The sequence below is a fragment of the Tachysurus fulvidraco genome, chromosome 17 (assembly GCF_022655615.1).
Source record: "Tachysurus fulvidraco isolate hzauxx_2018 chromosome 17, HZAU_PFXX_2.0, whole genome shotgun sequence".
NCBI classification, from domain to species: Eukaryota; Metazoa; Chordata; class Actinopteri; order Siluriformes; family Bagridae; genus Tachysurus; species Tachysurus fulvidraco.
The window spans coordinates 7,462,732-7,484,486 of record NC_062534.1 but is presented as its reverse complement, the minus strand read 5'-3'; the positions used below and the strand labels follow the sequence as shown (position 1 = coordinate 7,484,486).

Sequence of the window (21,755 nt, the reverse complement as noted above, 5' to 3'; positions counted from 1 at the left end):
AAACATCAGAATGGGGAGAAATACTCAAAGCAGCCTATTTGATACTGACCACTATGCCACAGTCAGAACCAGATGATCAATGATCACTTTATTTGTGGCATAGATGATGCCACATGCCAGATGTGATGGTTTGAGGAATTCAGAGAATGCTAAGAGAATCTGGGATTTTCACACAGAAAAGAGAGTAGTTTAGAGTTTATACAGAATGGTTTGCAAAAAATAAAAAAAACATTGTGGAGAGTCTGCAGGCAAAACATCCTGTTGAGAGAGATCAAGTCAAAGTCAAGTATATAGCTGTTGCAGTACACAACTAGTAAGATACATAAAGTGCATCTGTGCAACCTGGTGCAAATGGTGCAGAAGGTAGGTAGGTCTGTGCAGTCCATACAGTTGATGTGTGTGTGCGTGTTGTGCTCAGTACAGTTCAGTTGAGTTATTAAGGAGTCTGATGGCTTGTGGAAAGAAAGTGTTGGTTGCGAGGGCCCGAATGCTTCGGTATCTTTTTTCAGATGGCAGCATGGTGAAGAGTGTGTGTGTGAGACTAAGAGAAGAGAATCATCATATATCAGAAGAGAATAAGCAGATTAGTTTGAGTTGACAGAAACTTAAAAGCATCTCAACATGCACAAAACATCTCTTGAGGTGGATGCAACAGCAGACGACCACATCAGGTTCCAATCTGAGTATATCATGGGCTATTACAGATTCACCCAGTCAGTACAGTTGGTGAATAAATGACCTGGTCTTCACCTGCCTTGTTTTGGTAATCAGGATCCATGATATAGCTTTAGAATACTTGTTCATGCCTAATAGGAGTAGAGTGCATGATTTTTCTTGTGTGCAGGTGTGTAACGTGTACATAAATGTTATAAAACATAATTATGTAAAAACATAATTATACACACTTTCTGATTTTCCCCAGTCACGTGACTCAATGACAACTTTCACAAACGTTAGTGCGCATGCGCAGGATGTCCGTCACTCGGCGGAACAGGCGTGATCTACGGTGTGTGCAGTGAAATTGCTAACTTGGTGCGAGCGCTTTTATAATGTTTTGCTGAACTGAATCGCAAATCTATTTCTTGGAAACAAGTCGCGAAGCCGGAACGATGCTGCGTGTCTGTTGGAAAGGTGCAAACACAGCGGCACGGGTAAGTTTTCCCTACACACAGCTACATAGCTAGTTAGCTAGTTAGCTAGTTTTGACCACAACGGTCATTCAGTGACCCACAGAAACAGGCCTGTGTCTCTAATGTCCTTGACCGTATGTTTACCCCTATATGTTTTATTGTGTTATGCTGGATTTAACACCACAAATACGTTATCGTTGAATTGCTGGAATATATTATTTTATCACAACTGCAAATGTAGCTGTGTGAGACGGTAATTTTTCTGCTATGATGAAGTAAGTGGGCGGGGCTTCTGGAGTTGAGTGACGTGCAGGTCGACGAATAAAACGAGACTGTGTGAAAACTCGTATTTTATTTAGACGTGTATGTGGGCGGTCAGTGTATGATTCATGATTTCTGCCATGCTTTCATGCCAGTCGGCTACTGTGGAAGAAATTAGTCTCTTACACTGGAATCTGGATCAGTCGAAATGAATTGGAAAGGTGTATGCAGTCTTTAAGTCTCAAATGCAGTCTTTATGTATTTATCAATAGTTTGAGGACGTGACCTTGCACGTGTTTTCCCTTGTTTGAGATACATGAATTGTAAACCATATTGAAATGAATTGAGCAAAAGTGTGCAAATATAATAAAAATCATTAATTCATATATTGGAATGTTTGTTAAACACACACATGAAGCTTTTCCTTGTTAACTCCTACATGATTTCTCTTATTTTGGTCCTCAGAAATGCCTGTGTGAAAATGTGGCGGTCCCCCGGCAACATTGCCGTCATTACGCGTCAGCTGGACATTCTGGGTAAAGGTTTATTTTTCTAAAAACATACATATGTTCAAGTTAACATGTGTATAGTTATGCTTCTTATTTACATATAATAAACATTTACCAGGTAATGGGCTGAATTTTTCTGTTTAACAATATTTAGTATACAGAATGTGCCATAAATGCACATATGTTTTACAAGCAGTCACATTATTCTGTTAAAAAAACTTTTAATATTTGTGTGTCGCAGGTCTTCTGCAGGTAAGATTGTTGCTGCCAGTCTCCTGACTGTGGGTGGAGGCCTGGGTGGTACAATCCTGTACGCTAAATGGGACCCAAAATTCAGAACAAATATTGAAAAGAGTGTACCCTATTCTGAGATGCTGTTTGAGCTGATGCTTGGTCCCCCTCCACCACCGGTCTCTTTGCCAAAGAAACCGGTAAGAGCAAAACTTATAGAACCTGTCTACTTGGGCTGTCACCTAGACAATGTCCATATCTTAACGTTTTATACATAAGGCATAATAACAGCAGAACTTTACATGTATGTTAGGCAAAGTTTGAACCACTGCAGATATCGTCAGTGTCTGAAGCTACAAAAGACTCAAAACAGCCGAAAGTAAAAGGCAAAGCTAAGGAAAAGCAACCTGATTCAGCGCCTGTGGAACCCATCACTGCTCAGACTGTAGAGGAGACTCCAGCAAAGTCATTACAGACCCTGGAGGGTGAGTGTTTTCAGAACGAATACCCCGTGTTTGAGCACCTTACTCAAACGCCTTTAATTTGCTCTCTTGCTATGTTGACGCTCATTTAACCTTTTTTATTATTATTATTTTTAGAATTTATCAATTACTATTTACTTGCAAGTCAGTTTAGGTTTCATTTAAATTCTCCTTTGAACTGAGAACACAAAAGTGTGTATACAAAAGTGAATTGTGCTCCACCTCAGGGCTATGCGGTCTAATTTCCATGCACTTCATTACATGTGTTAACAGTGGTACATCACCTTTCCTTTAAACGTCTTAAGCTTTATTAATATTTATGTATCTATATGTAATACTACATGCTTGAGTACCAGTCATACACTAAGGTTAACGACTGAAGAACATTTGTGATGTGAAAATGATTTACTCCCTTAAAGGAGATATTATTGTGACCTTTTTTTTTGTCATTAGCTTTTTGGAACAGGGCATATTCTTAGAGTGGGAATCAAATTGTCAGAATGTGGACAACTCTGATTCAATTTATCCTCCCACATACCCCCAAGTACACGTACAGTTATCAGCTTGTGACTCAGCAGTTTCCGTCATCATTCACATGGCACTGATGCGAGTTCTGCTGCTGTTGTTGCAGAGGCCTCAGCTGAGGCAGCCCATATAATTTCAGCCATCAGCGAGGTGCAGTCTGTTCCCGCAACGGTCACCAGTCTCGAGACAGCCGCCGTGCCCCCTACATCAACTCCCTCTCCGTCCAAGCCTGGGGCAGGTTAGCGCGTGCCATCAATGCCTGCTAGCTCCACATCGTTTGCATTGCTGTCTCTTAACTCTTCACTACTAACCCATTTTTCCTTTGCATCGATACTTAAAACTCCTGTTTCACAGATTCTGTATTACTAATTTTCTTAAGGCCTAAAATAATTTTTGGCCTGTTTTGCAGAATTTTAGCTTATTGGGTGTTGTATGTCTTATTGAAAAGGTTGATGTAAGATAGTGTGTGTGCTCATACCTGTGTGTGTGTGTGTGTGTGTGTGTGTGTGTGTGTGTGTGTGTGTGTGTGTGTGTGTGTGTGACCTACATGTACTTTTAGCTGAAGAATGTCATGAGTGTACTCACCATGAACCAGTACTGAAAGAGCGACCCATGGAGGAAGTGGCTGCCCGCTTGGCTCAGCAAGACCAGGCTGAACAGGATACTCTGGCTGGTACGTCCACTTCTCCGATATATACACTTGCACAAGCATACTAGTTTTACACCCTATACCTAATACTTAAAAGCATAAATAAAATGGAATTTATTGTGTCAAATAAATGAGGGCTTTTCGAAGTCTATTAGCCTGTAATACCCATTTTAAGGACCCAAAAACAATTAGGTACACAATACAATTTAAGAGGTCATTATAGCATGTAGGTTCTTGATATTAAACATTTAACATTTACACTTCTAGCTTTTAGCAGACGCCTTTGTCTAGTGCGACTTAGACTTATATCTTATTTATACACCTGATCAATTGAAGGTTAAGGGTCTAGCAGTGGCAGCTTAGTGGACCTGGGATTAGAGCTCACAACCTTCCGATTGGTAGCCCAACATCTTAACCCACCTTAACCACTAGGCTACCACATCCCCAAGTGCTTGTCTTTGTTTTTAACTTAACTTTGTACTTTTTCTCTGCTGTTACATAAACATAGCTACTATAATTGGATGCACATTAACCCTGTGATCAAAAATAAATGCGAGCCTTTATTACCCAAATTATCTGGTTCATTTATTCCTTTTAATTTTCATGAGCATAAGGCCTATTTTACACCAAAACCATAACGACCCATGCACATCGGAACGTTAATTTCTCTTCTTTCTATGCTGATTTAGTAAATATAGTTGATTTGTGCAAATATCTGTACAGATTAATTAAAGGATTGTGTTACCACTGTACATCATCATGCAAAATTCATTAATCCAATGACAGGCTTTTGCTTTTGCCATATTGAATTTAATCAGGAAAATAAGAATAGGAAGAATGATAAAATACCGAACTATAAGTCCTGTAGTGGGGGAAAAAATAGATGCATCCATCCTTTTAAAATCAGCCATGACCAAGTTGTATATACAAGGTGTCGTTTAAACCTTACTAGATTGTGCTGTGTGCTTTAACAAGAACCACATGACAAAGGCAGTAAATTAGTCTGAAATTGCTTGGAGCAGTTACACAGAGCACTTATCTGAAACATGATGGAAAGCGTATTTACTTAGGAAGGATTCGAATATCGTACCTTTTAAACTGCTGCTATAAACATCTTTAGTGATATTACAAAATTGGCCACTAAAATGGATACTGATTTATGAGGGACAAAAACTTGATTAGTTCTATGTTACGTATATTATATTTCTATGCATCTTGTTTATTTATATTTTAATTTAAGATAGCCACCACTCTTTGCTGAATCACCTCTAATCTTATAGTCTAGTCATCAAGTAGGATGATGCTGATTAATTGTAATGATGCCTCCATACAGCTTTATCACTTGGACTGGAGGAAGCCTTGGGAACCTCGGCCAAGCTAACCCTATCTGCCATTGGAGCCCAGGAAGCAGCGCTCCTCTCCATCAACAGCCATACACACAGACTCCGAGAGGCAATGGACTCCGAGGTGAGCACACATTGTCTCTCCTACTGTTTTTCTCTTACTTTTGAATTCTTTTAAACATGTAATCATATAATTTAGTTTGTATAAAAAGTTTAGTGCCTCACTTAAGCATGGGTTTTTATGCCATTTTAACATACCAGACTGCAGAAGGGCCAAATAAGTGTATCTGGATTTACTGACAATTGCATAGACAATTTTTTTTAAAACTTTGTTTTAAACTCTCTGTAACTGTCTATATTTGCATTGTTAGGATTCTCCAGATAAGAAGTCAGCTCAGTGGAAAGAGCTGGAGGATGCACTCAGTCATCGCACCCATGCCGTGGACCAGGCTGGAGAGGCACTTCTCCAAGCCAAGTACTGCCAAATGCTAGAGGACTATTAGGGATAGTTTATTAAAATTGCTAATAGTGAATTAAAATTGAATATGGGATATTTAAGCCCATCTGGTTAGTCAGGTTACTGTTTATTTTAAAGTCATACGACTGCAGAATCTTGAATCGCGTCAATTGCTAGCATTGAAAGATAATTCTACAAATCCATGCACTTTAAATTGGCAATAAACCTGTTCATCATGTAAATTAATGAATATACAGCTGTTTCTGCTCCTCATTAGGAAAGAGTACATCACTATTCCATTTTATTTAATGATTGCCATGCATTTATGTCCATGTTGTGTGCTTTTAAAAGGGAACAGCTTGAGAGGCTCAGAGGAACGATCAACAGTGCCAAGGAAGCAAAGATTGATGCTGCCAGACCACAAATTCTGGCTGCAGAGGAAAATCTACACAGTATGATCGTGGATCTGGATAAAGCCGTAACCAAAGTATGTGTCGTTCTCTGACTCGCTAGTGTACATAAATGATGGACTTGCAATCGGATAAATCGAAAAAGCCATTTATCCGGTTTAGATCCAGGGATTCTCTCTCACACACACACACGGTTTTATGTCCTCGTTTGGAATAATTACATAATTTGAAGTGAGAGTCTATTCAAGCTTATACTAACTTAACATAATATTCAGTCTAATTTTATTCAGCCTCTAGTTTTAAACTTTTAATTATAATACTAGCATTCTGACAAAGCGATGCCCAATCGTGCTTTTCTGGTCTTTTAGTACTTTAGTGATCGTGTAAGTTCCACATACTCATAAATCTCCATCCTCCAATCCTGTGCAGGTGCAGACAGCTCAGACTGAGGCAAAGATTGTGTCTCAGTACACTGAGCTGGTGAAGGAAGCCAAGGCTCAGTTCCAAAGAGAGCTCAGCAACATTACACCTGAAGTCCAGGCAAACTGGAAGGGACTCAGTAAGCAGCCATAGACTTGTACAGTTCAGAAGTTTTAAAGCCCATGGTTCACACATTGCATGCACATATTTGTTTCCTTCATGTAAATATTAGGAGAAATTTTATGTAGTCTCCATGTTAAATGTTCCTCCCACTCAAAGCAGGAAAGCTGAGTGCTGATGATCTGAATTCACTGATTGCCCACGCGCACCGCCGTATCGACCAGCTAAACCGTGAACTGGCTGAGCAGCGAGTGCGTGAGCAGATCCGTATCCAAACCGCACTGGACCAGCAGAAGCATGAGCACCAGAGATCTGTGGAACAGGCTGTTGTCACTGCACTGGAACACCACCATGAGGAGATGAGACTCGAGCAGGAGAAGAAAGTAAGCGATTTAAGACCAATGGATGCTGTCGGAAATTTCTATGTAAATAAAAATATATAACCATATTTATGTTAGAAACAGCTTGCAGTCGCTATTGTAATAATGCAGCTTAGACGTAATTTCTACTTCATTCTAACATGGTGATTTAACCGTTTCTGCGTGTGTGTGTCACAGGTGCAGGAAGTGCGGGAGGTAATGGAGGCAGAAATGAGAACGCAGCTGCGAAGGCAGGCAGCCGCACACACTGACCACCTGCGCGATGTTCTGAAAGTGCAGGAACAGGAGCTGCGGGAGGAGGCTCAGGAGGTGAGAGTCTTCCACACAAACAGTCGGTAAAGTCGAACATCTCTGATAACTGCAAAGGCATGATTATTAGCTGAGCTTTAATGATTTCATGGTCATGTCATGAAAAATGCCTTATAAGAATCTTTAAATGTTCAGGGACACTTGTTGCCACCGCTGGCCTCAACAAGTAATTGTATTTGAATCCATTTTGTTCTTTCAATTACTAAATTATGAACATCCCTAAAAAGACTATTCATAGCTAATGTTACGGTCGTATTGTTCGCTAATTATATTGAGCTATTCGTGGTGTGACACCATGTTGTGGTGGCATATTTAATTCATATTTCATACTTCTACTGTATATATTACAACATTTAAAAGTTGTGTAATCATGTAACCCTACACTTTTATTTATATGAAAATTATATATTCAAGGACAGGATCAACTATTATTAAAGGCGTACTGGTAGATGCTAAATAGTATTGTGCTGCTTTGTAAGTTGACAATTTATCAAAAATATTTTTATTTTTCAAATATAAATTTGTTTTAAAAACAACAATGACGACCCAGATTTCATCAAAAGGAGAAATACAGGTGGAAAAAGTCTTTTTTAGACTACTGTTAATGGTCTAATCCTGCTTTCTTGTATAGTCTCTGAGCAATAAGATGATTGAGCAGGAGATGCATTACCGCCGTTTGGCCCAGGAGCAGCTAGACTCCTTCACTCTGGATATGAACTCTGCCTATGGCAGGCTCAAGGGCATAGAGGAGGCCATTGACAGTGAGTCTTGCATTGCATTTTTTGGTTGTGCTGGTTTTTAAATTAAAGCATTTAAGGTCAGCTGTAGAGAGCTTGACCTTCTAGGATGCTAATAATGACTACAGTGGGATGAAATGTACTGTAGCTACTCTGCATAATGTGTAACTGCGTATACTTAGTCTTCAATTACATAAACGTCTCAGACAATTCCATCTGCTGTTCCCCTACAGGTCATGTAATTGCTGAGGAGAAAGCATGTAAAGCTCACCAGCTGTGGTTATCTGTGGAGGCTCTAAATTATGCAATGAAAACTGCGGAGGCAGATTCACCCTCCGAACCTCTAGAGGGCGCTGTGCTCACCATCAAAGAGAGTTGTGCACAAGATGAGTTTGCTCAAGTCTTGGCTTCAGCCCTGCCCGAGGAGTCAATAAAGCGTGGCATTTACAGTGAGGCCTCACTGCGTGCTCGCTTTTATGAAATCCGCCGGCTAGTCCGTCGCGTGGCGCTAATAGACGAGACACGTAACAGTCTTTACCAGTACTTCCTGTCCTACTTGCAATCCATCCTGCTTTTCGAGAAGGAACAAGAGATGCCACCCAGCAAGCTGGTACCAGAAAGCCTTGACCCTTTCAAGCTGCTTGCCTATGCCACCTACAGTGTGGAGCGTGGTGACCTTGAGCTAGCTGCTAAGTTTGTCAACCAGCTGCATGGCGAGGCAAGACGTGTGGCTCAGGACTGGCTCAGAGAAGCCCGGCTCACCCTAGAGACCAAACAGGTGGTCAATTTGCTGTCGGCGTATGCCAATGCAGTAGGCTTGGGCACCACACAGGCTCCTTAAATTATACACACCAGATAAGAGTTAAAATTAATGAGGACTGGTGTCCATCTACTGCTAACAGCCCTCCTCAGATTAATTTATACACCAGCCCAGGTTGGGTTGGTGATATTTGTTTTGGTTTTTTATTGTTAAAAGCACTTTTGCAGTAAGGCTTTGTCCTGAAATAATAGTCTGTCACTCAACATCTGTATTCATAACCTTCCTAGTTACATAACTACACAGCAACCTACACTAAATTTTGAGTGTGTGTAGCAGACAGGTAGGCCATCGGGTGAGGACCACGGTCTGAACCTTGTTTGTTCACAAGTCGGCAATTGAAAGCTTAAGGTTCAGTATCCTAATTGGTGATTAGTCAGGCTTTTGGAAATGTTCAAATCCATTTGTGTCATGTTATGGATATGAATCTGCCCTTCTATACTGGATGTTAATAAATCAAGGATGTTGCTGGCTGTCTGTTTTATTGCGTCCCTTCATGTCATATTTGCTAAGATGTCTAGGTACTAAGTCACTTGGTTTCTATGGTGAATTTGCTAGTTCACTTATTTTAAATCAAAATTAAGCTTAACCGTGGCTTAACATCGAGTAACGCATAGACAATTTAATTGATGGGCTGGTCATAGTATGTATAATGCAGTTCAGCACAAATTTTTTGTATAAATAAACAAATCAAGTCACATTTTGATTACAGGTACATTTTATTGTAAAGACATGATAAATTATTCGCAGCATGGACGATGCCTTTCAGTCAGTCCAGTGTGGAAGACTCCAGGTCTGATAACATCACTCTGATAGCAAAAGAAAAACAGTAGCAGATTCAATCATTCCTATTCAGGCATCTTTATTAATAAATTTATTTATTTATTAAAAAAAACTTACTTTTGCTCATCAGTTAGCTCAAACTCCTGCTGCACCTTCTCAATAAGATGGGGGGTGTTAGGCAGGCAAAAACTCGCAGAGATCTGGACCAGCTCGATAGCCTTCTGAGCATCATTGTGTGTCTTTATACAGGCAAAAAACTCATTCATCAGGTCCTCACTGTGAACAGACAGGCAATTACAGTGGTGTAGGTTTAGGCCAATAGATTTATAAAAGAAAAATAAAGTTTGAGACCAGAGCCATACTTACGATGGAATTCTGTTGGTGGCTTTGAAGATGTTCAACGTTTCCCTTGAGAAGGAAACCCAAAATGAATAGGTACATTATTCATACTTCATTATTCAATACTTAACTTAAGATTCAGTGTTTATTGTGACTTGCGTAAATATTTATCCCTTTGAACCTATGACTTGGATATGAAATGGATTTAATTCCCAGTTGTCACATAATACACAAACTAACCCCTAATATTGAAGCGGGAAGAAAAATCTAAATAGCAAAATTATTTAAATATAACAATAGTAACGATTAATCAGCTATTAAGACGGCAAAAGTGCAACACCCAATTAATTCCGGTACAAGTGTCACACAGTCAAATCAGGTCATGCTACATCCAATTAGTGCCACAAGAATTCAATATAAATACACTTGTTCCTAGAAAACACCTAAAACATCATGAAGGGATAAACGGTTCTGAAGCAACTGAACTATAGAACGCTATATACGTGAGAGGGGAGAAGCTGTTAACAGGACAACCAAATCCAGGACACACCAACACAGGAGGAAAGTATAATAGGATTGATTATTTATGCAAGACACTGTAAATGGATCCTTTTCTCATTGCAATTCTCACCCAGCCTCCTGTATCCTTTCTGCTGCCAGCAGGATGGAGGTGATGCTACTAAGGGAGTTTGTTGACCAGTTGAGTGGCACTCTGGCATGGTCAGTTTGCATGTACAGTCTTTTTATATCCAGAGCACAATCTGCAAATGAATTCTGAACCTGCAAAATATATTTAAAAAAAAGGTGATTTACAGATGTTTTTAGATTCTAGACAAGTGCTGTTTCTATCCTGCTTTTCCTATTTGACTTAATAAACACTATGTTTTCAAACTATTGTACTTGGGTTGAAAAATGAAACTACTCTTTATCGATAATTGGAATGTTTTCTGGGAGCGTCCTAGGCTATTCCGTGCTGACGGCCTGCACCCCAGCAGAGTTGGAGCGGAGATCCTCTCGGACCACATCTCCAGGGCGCTGAACTCCTTCTGACTGGTAAACTACTCTTTAAATCTAAATCTCAATAGCCATCCTTCACCTCAGCACATTGACACAGAAAATGCACACACAGCTCACCCTATAGAAACTGTGTCTGTTCCCCGAGCAGTGAGATCCAAAAGTAAATACACGAGAAGTTCTCGAAATAATCTTACTGTAATTAGACCAGAAAAATGCCAAAGTAACAAACAAAAACAGTTCTTAAAGTTTGGACTTCTGAACATTAGATCTCTTGCACCCAAAGCACTTATTGTAAATGAAATGATCTTAGATAATAGCCTTACTGCACTCTGCCTCACCGAAACGTGGATTAAACCAAATGAATACATCAGTCTAAACGAGTCTACACCATCAGGATATATCTATAAGCACGAACCTCGTCTGACTGGTCGTGGAGGTGGTGTCGCCACTATCCTTAGTGATTACCTCACTGTTACCCAGAGAACACAGCATAGATTTAGTTCTTTTGAAGTGCTCGTCCTTAATGTTACACTATCGCACGTGCACACGAAGAAATCCCTGATGTCTCTTGCTCTAGCGACCGTGTACAGACCCCCAGGGCCCTACACAGTTTTTCTTAGAGAATTCACAGATTTTCTCTCAGACCTATTAGTTAACTTTGACAAAGCATTAATTGTAGGAGACTTTAACATTCATGTTGACGACACAAACGACGCTTTAGGACTCACATTTATGGACTTACTAAACTCACTTGGGCTCAAACAAAACATCACTAGTGCAACTCATCGACGTAACCACACACTAGATTTAATAATATCACACAGAATAGAAGTCACTGATATAGATATCATACCTCAAAGTGATGACATCACAGACCATTACCTCATAATGTACACACTACCTATAGAACAGACTAACTGTGTCTCACCACGTTATCGACTCGGTAGAACCATTATTCCGACCACCAAAGACAGATTCACAAATAACCTGCCTGATCTGTCTGGACTTCTTAATGTACCCTCAAACTCAAACGACCTAGATGCAATGACTAACAGCATAGACGCTATATTCACTAGCACATTAGACACTGTTGCCCCAGTCAGATTACAGAAGGTTAGAGATAAAACACTTGCACCATGGTATAATAGTCATACTCACATCCTCAAGAGGGAGACCCGTAACCTCGAACGGAAATGGAGAAAAACTAAATTAGAGGTGTTTAGAATTGCGTATAAGGACAGTATGTCCAGCTACAGACAGGCTCTAAAAGCTGCTAGGGCTGAGCACCTGAGCAAACTCATAGAAAATAACCAGAACAATCCCAGGTTTTTATTTAGCACAGTGGCTAGTTTAACAAAAAATCAGAAATCTGAACACACTATTCCATCACATTTCAGTAGTGAGGACTTTATGAGATTCTTCACTGATAAAATCGAAAGTATCAGGAATAAAATAGGTGACGCTCAACATATGAGAGCAACCAGTGACACAATCTCACCTAAGGCTTTGCACAGCTTTACAAGTACAGGACAGGAAGAGTTAGATAAACTTATTACTACAGCTAAATCAACAACATGTTCACTAGACCCCATCCCAACTAAACTACTGAAAGAAGTGTTACATAAAGCTGGTGAGCCTCTTCTTAATATCATTAACTCCTCGTTATCTTTAGGTTACGTCCCGAAGTCTTTTAAGTTGGCAGTTATTAGGCCACTCATCAAAAAACCTAACTTAGACCCTAATGAACTATCAAATTACAGACCTCTCACACCTCCCGTTTATGTCTAAAATACTTGAAAAGGTTGTGTCTGTTCAACTGAGCTCCTTCTTACAGGAGAGCAACATCCTTGAAGAGTTTCAGTCAGGTTTCAGGCCCCATCATAGCACAGAAACTGCACTTGTTAAAGTTACAAACGACTTGTTCTTAGCTTCGGACCAAGACTGTATGTCACTATTAGTTCTACTTGACCTTAGTGCTGCATTCGACACTATAGATCACAACATTCTTCTAGATCGCTTACAATATTACACAGGTATTCATGGTCAGGCTTTAAGCTGGTTTAGATCCTACCTGTCTGACCGATACCATTTTGTAGAATTAAATGGTGAATCCTCCAGTTTACTACCCGTTAATTATGGGGTCCCTCAAGGATCAGTTCTAGGACCTCTGCTTTTCTCTATATACATGCTTCCATTAGGGAACATTATTAGAAGACATGGGATTAGTTTCCATTGTTATGCTGATGACACACAGTTATATATCTCATCAAAACCAGATGAAATAGCCACAGTGTCCATATTAACTCAGTGCCTTAGAGAGATAAAAGACTGGATGAGCTGCAACTTTCTATTGTTAAACTCCGATAAGACAGAAATACTACTCATAGGTCCAAAAACCAGTGCACATAAACTCTCACAACTTAACTCCCATTTAGAGGGATGTACTGTTACTAGTAGCTCGACAGTGAAAGACCTCGGTGTTATATTAGACAGTAACTTGTCTTTTAAAAATCATATCGCCCATACTACCAAAACAGCCTTCTTCCACCTTAGAAACATTGCCAAGCTGAGAAACATCCTGTCTGTATCTGATGCTGAGAAGCTAGTTCATGCGTTCATGACCTCTAGACTGGACTATTGTAATGCATTACTAGGTGGTTGTCCTGCATCTTTAATAAATAGGTTACAGTTAGTCCAAAATGCAGCTGCCAGAGTTCTCACTAGGACAAGAAAGTATGACCATATAACCCCAATTTTATCATCTCTACACTGGCTACCTGTTAAGTATAGAATTGACTACAAACTGCTGCTACTTACGTACAAGGCTCTTAATGGTTTAGCTCCCATGTATCTAACTAGTCTTCTAACACGTTACAATCCTTCACGCTCTCTGAGATCACAAAACTCAGGGCTTCTGGTAGTTCCCAGAATATCTAAGTCTACTAAAGGTGGTAGAGCATTTTCTTATTTAGCTCCCAAACTTTGGAATAGTCTTCCTGATAGTGTTCGGGGCGCAGACACACTTTCCCAGTTTAAATGTAGATTAAAAACTCATCTCTTCAGTCAGGCATACACATAATACATCCCATAATATCATGCACCAGTACATCAGACCAGCACATTTTTATGAACAGCAGATATGTTAATCCCTTTCCACTGCTTCTCTCTTTGTACCCATCCCGAGGCATCCAGACACTGTACCAGCTCCCAACGTCCTCTGTGGGACGAAGCCTTTGGACATCCACTGAGCCGAGGCCGACTCTTAAGAATCCTGAGACATCTCCAGTTAGACTCTGTGGTACTCAGGAGATCAGAAGTCCTTGAATCTCACACCAATACCACATTTAACTGACTGTATATTACAATCACACCCCCAGTGTCACCCATATGAGGATGGGTTCCCCCTTGAGTCCGGTTCCTCTCAAGGTTTCTTCCTTTACCAATTTAAGGGAGTTTTTCCTTGCCACTGCTGCCTGAGTCATCTCAGACTTGCTCATAGGGGAATAAATACATACACACTGTGAACTATATACATCTAATAATAATCTAGAATTTTTATTCTGTTAATTCTTATTTCTTTTATTATTCGTTATTTCCTTTATCATTAATTATGTTTACCTTCTGCTCTGTGTTTATGTTCTGTAAAGCTGCTTTGAGACAATGTCTATTGTAAAAAGCGCTATACAAATAAACTTGAATTGAATTGAATTGAAAAATGGACCCAAAGCCTGAAAGGTCTGACAGACGGACCACGCTATCACTGCCCTGTCAATCATAGTGACACTGGGCAATACTTCACCCCCAAATTGCTGTATGATGAGGATGGGCTGGCTGATGGGGCGGAACATGCTGGAGACTAAATTGAAGAGGGAATTAAAAAGAGTTTTGCTTTAAACGACTTCTGAAGACTGACTTCTGAACTTCTGAATTCATACCTACAATGTATTAGATCCAGAATGGGTTTTATTTTTAGAATATGAAACGGAAAACCCCCGGTTTAGTTTTCGTTTTATAATGGTGGAAATTCGGCCCTGTATTTAAAAAGACTTGAGTCAGTGTAAAATGTAGATAATGCTGCTTTAGTCTGTCCAGGATAGGGATGACTGAATGCTTTCATCAGGAAAGGAACTAAGCTTAAATTAATAATTAAATTATTATAAGTTCGTCTCTTCCTATAAAAGGTCTTACCTCTGCACTTTGTTTCTCCCGAGCCATAAGGGAAAGGATCTGCTCCAGCAGATCCATCCTATTGTCATGTCCCAACCGTTTGATATCTTACACATAACACACAAAGTAAATGAGATGGTGGAAATCTCCGATCTCCTTCACATATACACACTCTGCTGTATATAAGGTTTTTATCTACACAGAAAACCCAACATGATAGATATCAGGAGTACACAAACCTTTCCATATCTGAGGAATCAGGTCTAATCTGTTGTCCGTGTCAAGTGCCTGAAGCAGGTCTTTTATTGCTTGAGAATTGGGGTAATAAAGCTGCAACCAAGAGCACAAGTAAAAGAAAAATGCAAAATCAGTTGTGAAAGATCAGCACTTATTAATGTTTGCCTGTATGCTTTTCTACTTACTGAGGGAATAAACTCTCTGTACCACTTTAGCACCACATCAATGTGCTCCATCATACACAGGAGGTTAAAGAACCGCCCACTGCAACAGTGAGAATACGGGATAAATCATATTTTATAAATATCATAAAATTGCAATAAATATTAAAGGTGAGGTGCACGATGTTTGAAAGCCAATGTTTGACATTTGAAATCACCAAATTAAACACACCCCTAACCCAAATGGGTGTCAACCCTGTTTTGATAGCTCCGCCCCACACATACACACGTAACCCAGGCAACTATTATGGCGGAACCTGCTGGGGCAGGTGGCCGAGGGGATATTTTTATCAATAAATGAACTCAATGAGCAATACTATGGTAATACAGGTCAAATGTGTTTTTGTAGTACTGTGTGTTATACCGTGAAAGGTTTAGCTCTGTTTCACTCGGAAGGCGACGTTCAACACCTACAACCCGAGGCAGAGGTAATGGCAGGTATCTGCCATGTCAATGTTTCAATTGCTTTCGGCTAATGTCATACATTCTCAAACGTCAAATGTCAAACACTCTCTCCGCCGCATATTCACAAGACACGCCCCTTTCTGCTAACTGGCTACACGCTTTGTTTATGTTTTTTTAGTCAGCACGACTCAGTTTTCTGAAGCATTTTTCAAACATCGTGCACCCCACCTTTAAACAACTCCTCGGTTACTCCACCCTGTGTAGTCATACTCACTAGTAGATGCTCTGATAATAAGAGTCCCCCAGAAGTTGCCAGTTGTCCCCTACTTCAAGCAGGCTGTGCACTCTGTAAGCCTGTTCGATGTCCTTATTGTCCAGGCACTATTGAGTAAAGGAAGGAGAGAGAGAATGAAGACATTATTTGATTTCTGCAACAACAATCAGAATGAAAAATGTACAAAAGAATCAAAAGATCACTTACAATTCTCATCGCATTTGGGAAGAATTGCACTGCAAAAGAATGTGTTTGTTAAGTTTCTCCCACATATATATATATTTACTGTATATACACACATACATAACTGTGGCATTTACTCTAGAGCTGCATTATAACTTTACTACACACTTGGGAATTGTTAAAAAAAAAGGCGTAAAAATGTAAAGTGTCTAAGGATTTATATTAGCTGTAAATCCACTAGATTTTCTTATACCATCATTTGGGTCCTGGACAGTAAAGCTTTTTCCTGACATCTCATTTAACACTTCCTGTAGGATCTCAGTGTGCCCTTGAGCCGAGGTGGCTGCAAAGCAAGAATCACAGGAGGACAACCAGAACTAAACTTTAGGTCAATATTCAGACGCATACGTAAATGTACGAGATCAAAAAAACGTATTTACCAGCTTTATAAAAGATGCCAAGGATATGATCATAGGTGGCCAAACTGGGACCTAGTTGGAAGAAAGTGAGACACGAAAACTACATTTGTAGAACGATGCAATAAAATAGTAATCACAGAAAGCTTGTGTATTTTGTTTAATAGGGGACTGTGGTGAGCAGAAAAGCATCTCAGAGTAGAACAGGAATTTTAATGTTGGCCGTTTTGAGATGATGCTCTAGACCACACATTTGAAGCCTTTGTGTCTGCATGAATCAAATTTTATTCGGTGTGTATGTCTGTGAGACAAACCGATGCCAAGGGCCTTCATCTCGTTGAGGACGGGGAAGGCCTGCGCTTTAGCCAAAGAGCCGCACCGACGCAGTACCTTCAGCACAGTGTTAAATGTCAGCAAGCTGGGCTTCACCTTCTGTTGAGCCATCTGCTTCAGCAGGTCCTACACACACACACACACACACACACACACACAGGTGAGAACCCCAGTGATGGTACAAGTTATGTCTTTTAGAATTAAACAAACCAATCCAACCTACAATGATCAGATCCCATTTATCACTGTATTTGTCCTTTACTTCTGCAGCAGCGATGATCAGAGCATTGAAGGTGTGCACATCAGCTATAGGGAAAAGGAATGTGTTGTTTATATTGAGCAAAGTGGATAATGATTTTACTTTTTTATAGAAAAGCCAAAGCTGCTTCAGCTCAACTTGCTTTAATCAAAACCAACAGAATTTTTACTGGTGTAAACATAAGTTAAATAACGAAAATGTGGATGTGGTAGCCTAGTGGACAAGGTGTTGGGCTACTGATCGGAAGATTGGCCGATCGACCGATGGGAAGATTACATCCCAGGTTAACCTGGGCCCTTAAACCTCAATTGCTTAGTTTTATAAAATGAGCTAAAAAAAGAAATTTGCACTGCATAAAAGCATCTGCTAAATGCCAAAAATGCAAAATAAATAAAAACAAACAAACGAGTAAATAGATAGATAGATAGATAGATAGATAGATAGATAGATAGATAGATAGATAGATAGATAGATAGATAGATAGATAGATAAAATATAGAAATAATAAAAAGAGCAAAATAAATAAATCCTACCAGACAGTCGGTTGTTCAGCAGGTCTGTGTACGTGTCAAAAGCCTTGGAGAAAGCTCCATACTGTGGGTTTAGAAACAAAATGTTCATTCATTCATTTTCTACCACTTATTTTATACAAAAAAATAAAATAAAAACATAAATTTTATTTACTTATTTATTTAATGTTTGTTTGTTTATTTATAAAGTTGAGGTTCTCACACCTTCACCATGCCCCTGATGAGCGCTCCATACGACCGACTGTTCCGTTCTGGCATAGTGTTAAAGATCCTCTGTGCGTTATTATTCTCTCTGTGGGTGAGAAGATGGAGGAGTTTTATTTTAGACTTCACCTGTTTATGCCACATTCATCTCACAACAATAAATACGATAGACACAACTGTATATCAATTTACCCAGGTGTGAAGTCCATAGGTGTGAAGTCCAGTCTTAAATAATATTTACTACCTCACCTCCACCGTCCTATAACTCACCTCCATACAATTGTAAGTAGCTCAGAGGCTCTTCGTGGTCTTCCCTTTCTCCGCTTTGAGTCATCTTGCTCTTCTCCCTATTAGAAATTAAAAGGACAAACGTATGTAAAGGGATGAAATTGTATGTATTCTACGATGAATGAACACGTTATTGATGCTATTCGTTACCACTTCGTCAGTTCTCTGTTCTGGGGAGTCTTCTCGTAGTGGATCCCGATCTCCGTATAGACAAATCAGATCCAGTAGCTCATTGGTCAGATCCAGTGATACAGGAGTGCCTGTGAAACGTTTAGTAGCCATGTGCTGGGTGGATGTTTTGGCAAACATTTTTGTTCAGACAATATTATGTATACTATGGACTTGTACAAAACTGGAACACAGTTTAGAAACTATAACAAAATGATCCGAAACTGTTTACTACGGGAGATCCTTTTCTAAGAGATCCTCCCACCTGCCTGCACAAGTTGATCATACATGTCCACAGCTGCCTTGACCTTTCTCAGCCTAATGCGCTCCACAAGGGCAGCTTCAGACACCTCCTCTATTTGCAGCTCCACAGTCTCTGGCATTAAACACTACCAAAGAACAACAAAAATACACAACACAAATATTTAAATAGAGAAGCAATTGCTGTATTCCATGAGACAGAATCAAGAGCTGTTTCAATGCAATACAATACTTTACAATGTGATCTCAGTATTGTGCAAACAGAAAACACTGAAATCACTAACTACTACTACTAATCAGTAGATATACTATAGATAAAGAATGTTTTATCATAAAGCATGTATTAGGGGCAGCAGTACAGAGACACTGAAATGAGTCATTAAGAACTTCTCAAGCTTTGCTGTGACCCAAAGTTTTATAAATGATAGAGCTTGAGTTGCTTTTAACTAATGTTTTGAAAATTCATCTTGTTGTCTCCTTACTGATGCTCTTTACATAACACGCACGCACACGCGCTCTCACACTACTCACTGGAATATGCGGTTCTGCAAAGTCCTTCTGGAAGTACCTGGGGTACGTGTTAATGAAATACTTAGCTGCATTTCTGCCCGATTCCTGGGACAAAGAATACAGTTTCTGGGGAAAAACAAAAACAGAAAGAATTTACCTGTAAGTTGGCAAACATATTATTATGTACACAGTCTGTTACACCTGACAACTCTAAACTGGCCTTAAACAACTGTGTATTTACAAAACTGCCATGATTTTATTCCTTATAGACTGATACTGAATGGTATTATGTAGATTTTGTAGAATGCCGACCGAACACTCACAAACTCTCCAGATGTTCTCGGTGTGAGGTAGGAATCATCCTGAAACATGTAATGACAGGCAGTAGGGTCCTGAAAAATAAACATACACGTCATTATTGCACACAAAGGTATGCAGCTAGCTATTTTTACATTTATAGCAGAGCTGAAAAGACAGAAATGTTGTGATGTACCCTATTCACGGTGGCTGCCAGAGCCTGCAACACAGCGTCTTTACTCCTGTAGAAGAAAATACGCATGTGAAACCTGACGCGTTGAAATGAGAAACACTTATTGTGCTGTTGTAGAAAAATAAATCAGCGATCCATTGCTGTGATGTAGCCGCATGTGAAGTGGAGTTACTGTGCCCACCCTGAAGATGCTCGTTTTCCAATAAATGCATCTTACCAATAATTATTAGCTTTATTTTACTAATGTATTATAGTAAATAAAGATTTTTCAGTATACAGTTAGATTTATTGTTGTGGAAGGTCTGTAAGATAAGTTATTACTAAGCTGTACTTAGTAATAAAAGCACTTAACAGTTATGAGACATCAGGAACACACAATGTCTTGAATAGTCTCTTAAGGCAGAAAAATAACTGAATACATCACTTAAACTGGAAAACAAAAGTTCTACAATGTTCATATAGAACCTTTACTACATCAACAATTATGTTTGTCTTTATTAAAAAGCAGGATTATTATACTTTGTTTATTATAGCCATTAGATTATCTGGAGCTTCTACCACCATGTCCTTGTGAATAAGCTGTTACTATAGAAAATATTCTCAGACTGAATTAATCAACACCTTCTTTTGAGATTTGAGAGTTTGAATGTGCCGAGAACTAATGTAACTTTAAACATTACATTTTAGAGAAAACTTTTTTTTCACAATAGCTTACAACTGAGACATGATACATCCAACCATATAGTTGAGCAGTGGGTTAATGGCCTTTCCCTTACCATGTTTTCTTCCTTGGAATCACAATTTCACCTTCTGAGCCTGACAACAAATCGCAAAGAGGAAGACGTTGAGCATGCAAACTCATTTGAACTGGTAGTGAGATAAAATATCAATAGAATATCATTAACAGATGTACAGAACTGGTCCAAGTTTGCAAAATAATTGTACAAAGTTGACTGGTAGCAAAAGCATCACACAGCTGGGCATAACAATGTCTCACTTTGGGGGGGGGGGGAGACAACAAAAAAAATCCACTCTGAACAACTCTCTCACAAATCTTTATAATTACAGTCATATGCAAAAGTTTAGGAACACCTGACAATTTCTATGATTTTCATTTATAAATATTCAGGTGTTTGGATCAGCAATTTCTTTTTGATCTATCAAATAACTGAAGGACACAGTAATATTTCAGTAGTCAAATGAGGTTTATTGGATTAACAGAAAATGTGCAATATGCATCAAAACTAAATTAGACAGATGCATAAATTTAGGCAAGCGACTCAGTTTGTGGCGTGTGTGCAGAAAAGGCTTAAAAAGCCTAAAACACTACAAGGATGTGTAATAAAATGCACTAACCTGACACTGCAACTGCAGGTTCTTGACAACGAGCAGGACTGAGTCCAAAATACCTGTTCCGTTAAACAAAAGACAAACACAGTCATAAAAGACAATCAGGTGTAATTTTGTCTTTCTCTGGACCAGGTACCAGTTTATTATTGGATCTGAGACATGACCTCCATCATTATTTGGCCATCAGTGCACACAGCAAGCCATCAATAGAGCAGCAGAATAAAACATATGCAATAAGACAATAAATAAACACTACTGACGCGCCGTATCTTACCTCCAATGCCAGGGATCCTTTAAGTTTTTATTAAATAATCGTCCAGTCTTGGAAATTTGACGCACCAGGTGCGAACAGGAGGACGCCATTTTCCATAAAAATTTAAATGCATTCTGGGTAGGAATATACCAAATTTGACAATCCCGAGGGAAAAGATTCATTTCCCCTGCTGCGTTTATTTGTTCTGTAATTATATCACACATAAATTCGATTTTTTTTATGAATTACGTTTTTATGGTTAATGCATACCGCCCGTGTGGTATCTA

The 21,755-nt window shown here is 39.3% G+C and overlaps 2 protein-coding genes across 5 annotated transcripts; one reads left to right on the top strand and one right to left on the bottom strand.

The window, feature by feature from the left end:
- The first annotated feature begins 964 nt into the window (after window positions 1–964).
- Window positions 965–9,251, top strand: immt (inner membrane protein, mitochondrial (mitofilin)). 3 transcript variants are annotated; one of them, XM_027154599.2, is made up of 14 exons: window positions 965–1,151; window positions 1,857–1,927; window positions 2,142–2,331; window positions 2,445–2,616; window positions 3,245–3,376; window positions 3,698–3,811; window positions 5,121–5,254; window positions 5,502–5,605; window positions 5,939–6,074; window positions 6,427–6,556; window positions 6,700–6,920; window positions 7,095–7,226; window positions 7,858–7,987; window positions 8,197–9,251. In XM_027154599.2, the coding sequence occupies exons 1-14, from the start codon at window positions 1,110–1,112 to the stop codon at window positions 8,802–8,804; spliced, it is 2,316 nt and encodes a 771-aa protein (XP_027010400.1). In that variant the 5' UTR covers window positions 965–1,109; the 3' UTR covers window positions 8,805–9,251. The 3 variants fall into 3 exon arrangements, with proteins under 3 accessions (XP_027010400.1, XP_027010399.1, XP_027010401.1); XM_027154598.2 differs by having other exon boundaries at window positions 6,697–6,920; XM_027154600.2 differs by lacking the exon at window positions 3,245–3,376 and having other exon boundaries at window positions 6,697–6,920.
- A 229-nt stretch (window positions 9,252–9,480) lies between these two features.
- ptcd3 (pentatricopeptide repeat domain 3) lies at window positions 9,481–21,626 on the bottom strand. 2 transcript variants are annotated; one of them, XM_047802408.1, is made up of 24 exons: window positions 21,490–21,626; window positions 21,222–21,274; window positions 20,642–20,732; window positions 19,869–19,914; window positions 19,699–19,767; window positions 19,397–19,501; window positions 18,870–18,993; window positions 18,587–18,696; window positions 18,419–18,495; window positions 18,149–18,236; window positions 17,948–18,008; window positions 17,379–17,461; window positions 17,137–17,281; window positions 16,847–16,897; window positions 16,660–16,749; window positions 16,431–16,459; window positions 16,224–16,330; window positions 15,509–15,587; window positions 15,326–15,416; window positions 15,108–15,193; window positions 10,534–10,682; window positions 9,930–9,971; window positions 9,681–9,839; window positions 9,481–9,589 (listed from the first exon to the last, which is right to left on the bottom strand). In XM_047802408.1, exons 1-24 carry the CDS (start codon window positions 21,576–21,578, stop codon window positions 9,550–9,552), a joined length of 2,064 nt encoding a protein of 687 aa, XP_047658364.1. In that variant the 5' UTR covers window positions 21,579–21,626; the 3' UTR covers window positions 9,481–9,549. The 2 variants fall into 2 exon arrangements, with proteins under 2 accessions (XP_047658364.1, XP_027010402.2); XM_027154601.2 differs by having other exon boundaries at window positions 20,642–20,681; window positions 21,490–21,623.
- Window positions 21,627–21,755: the final 129 nt, after the last annotated feature.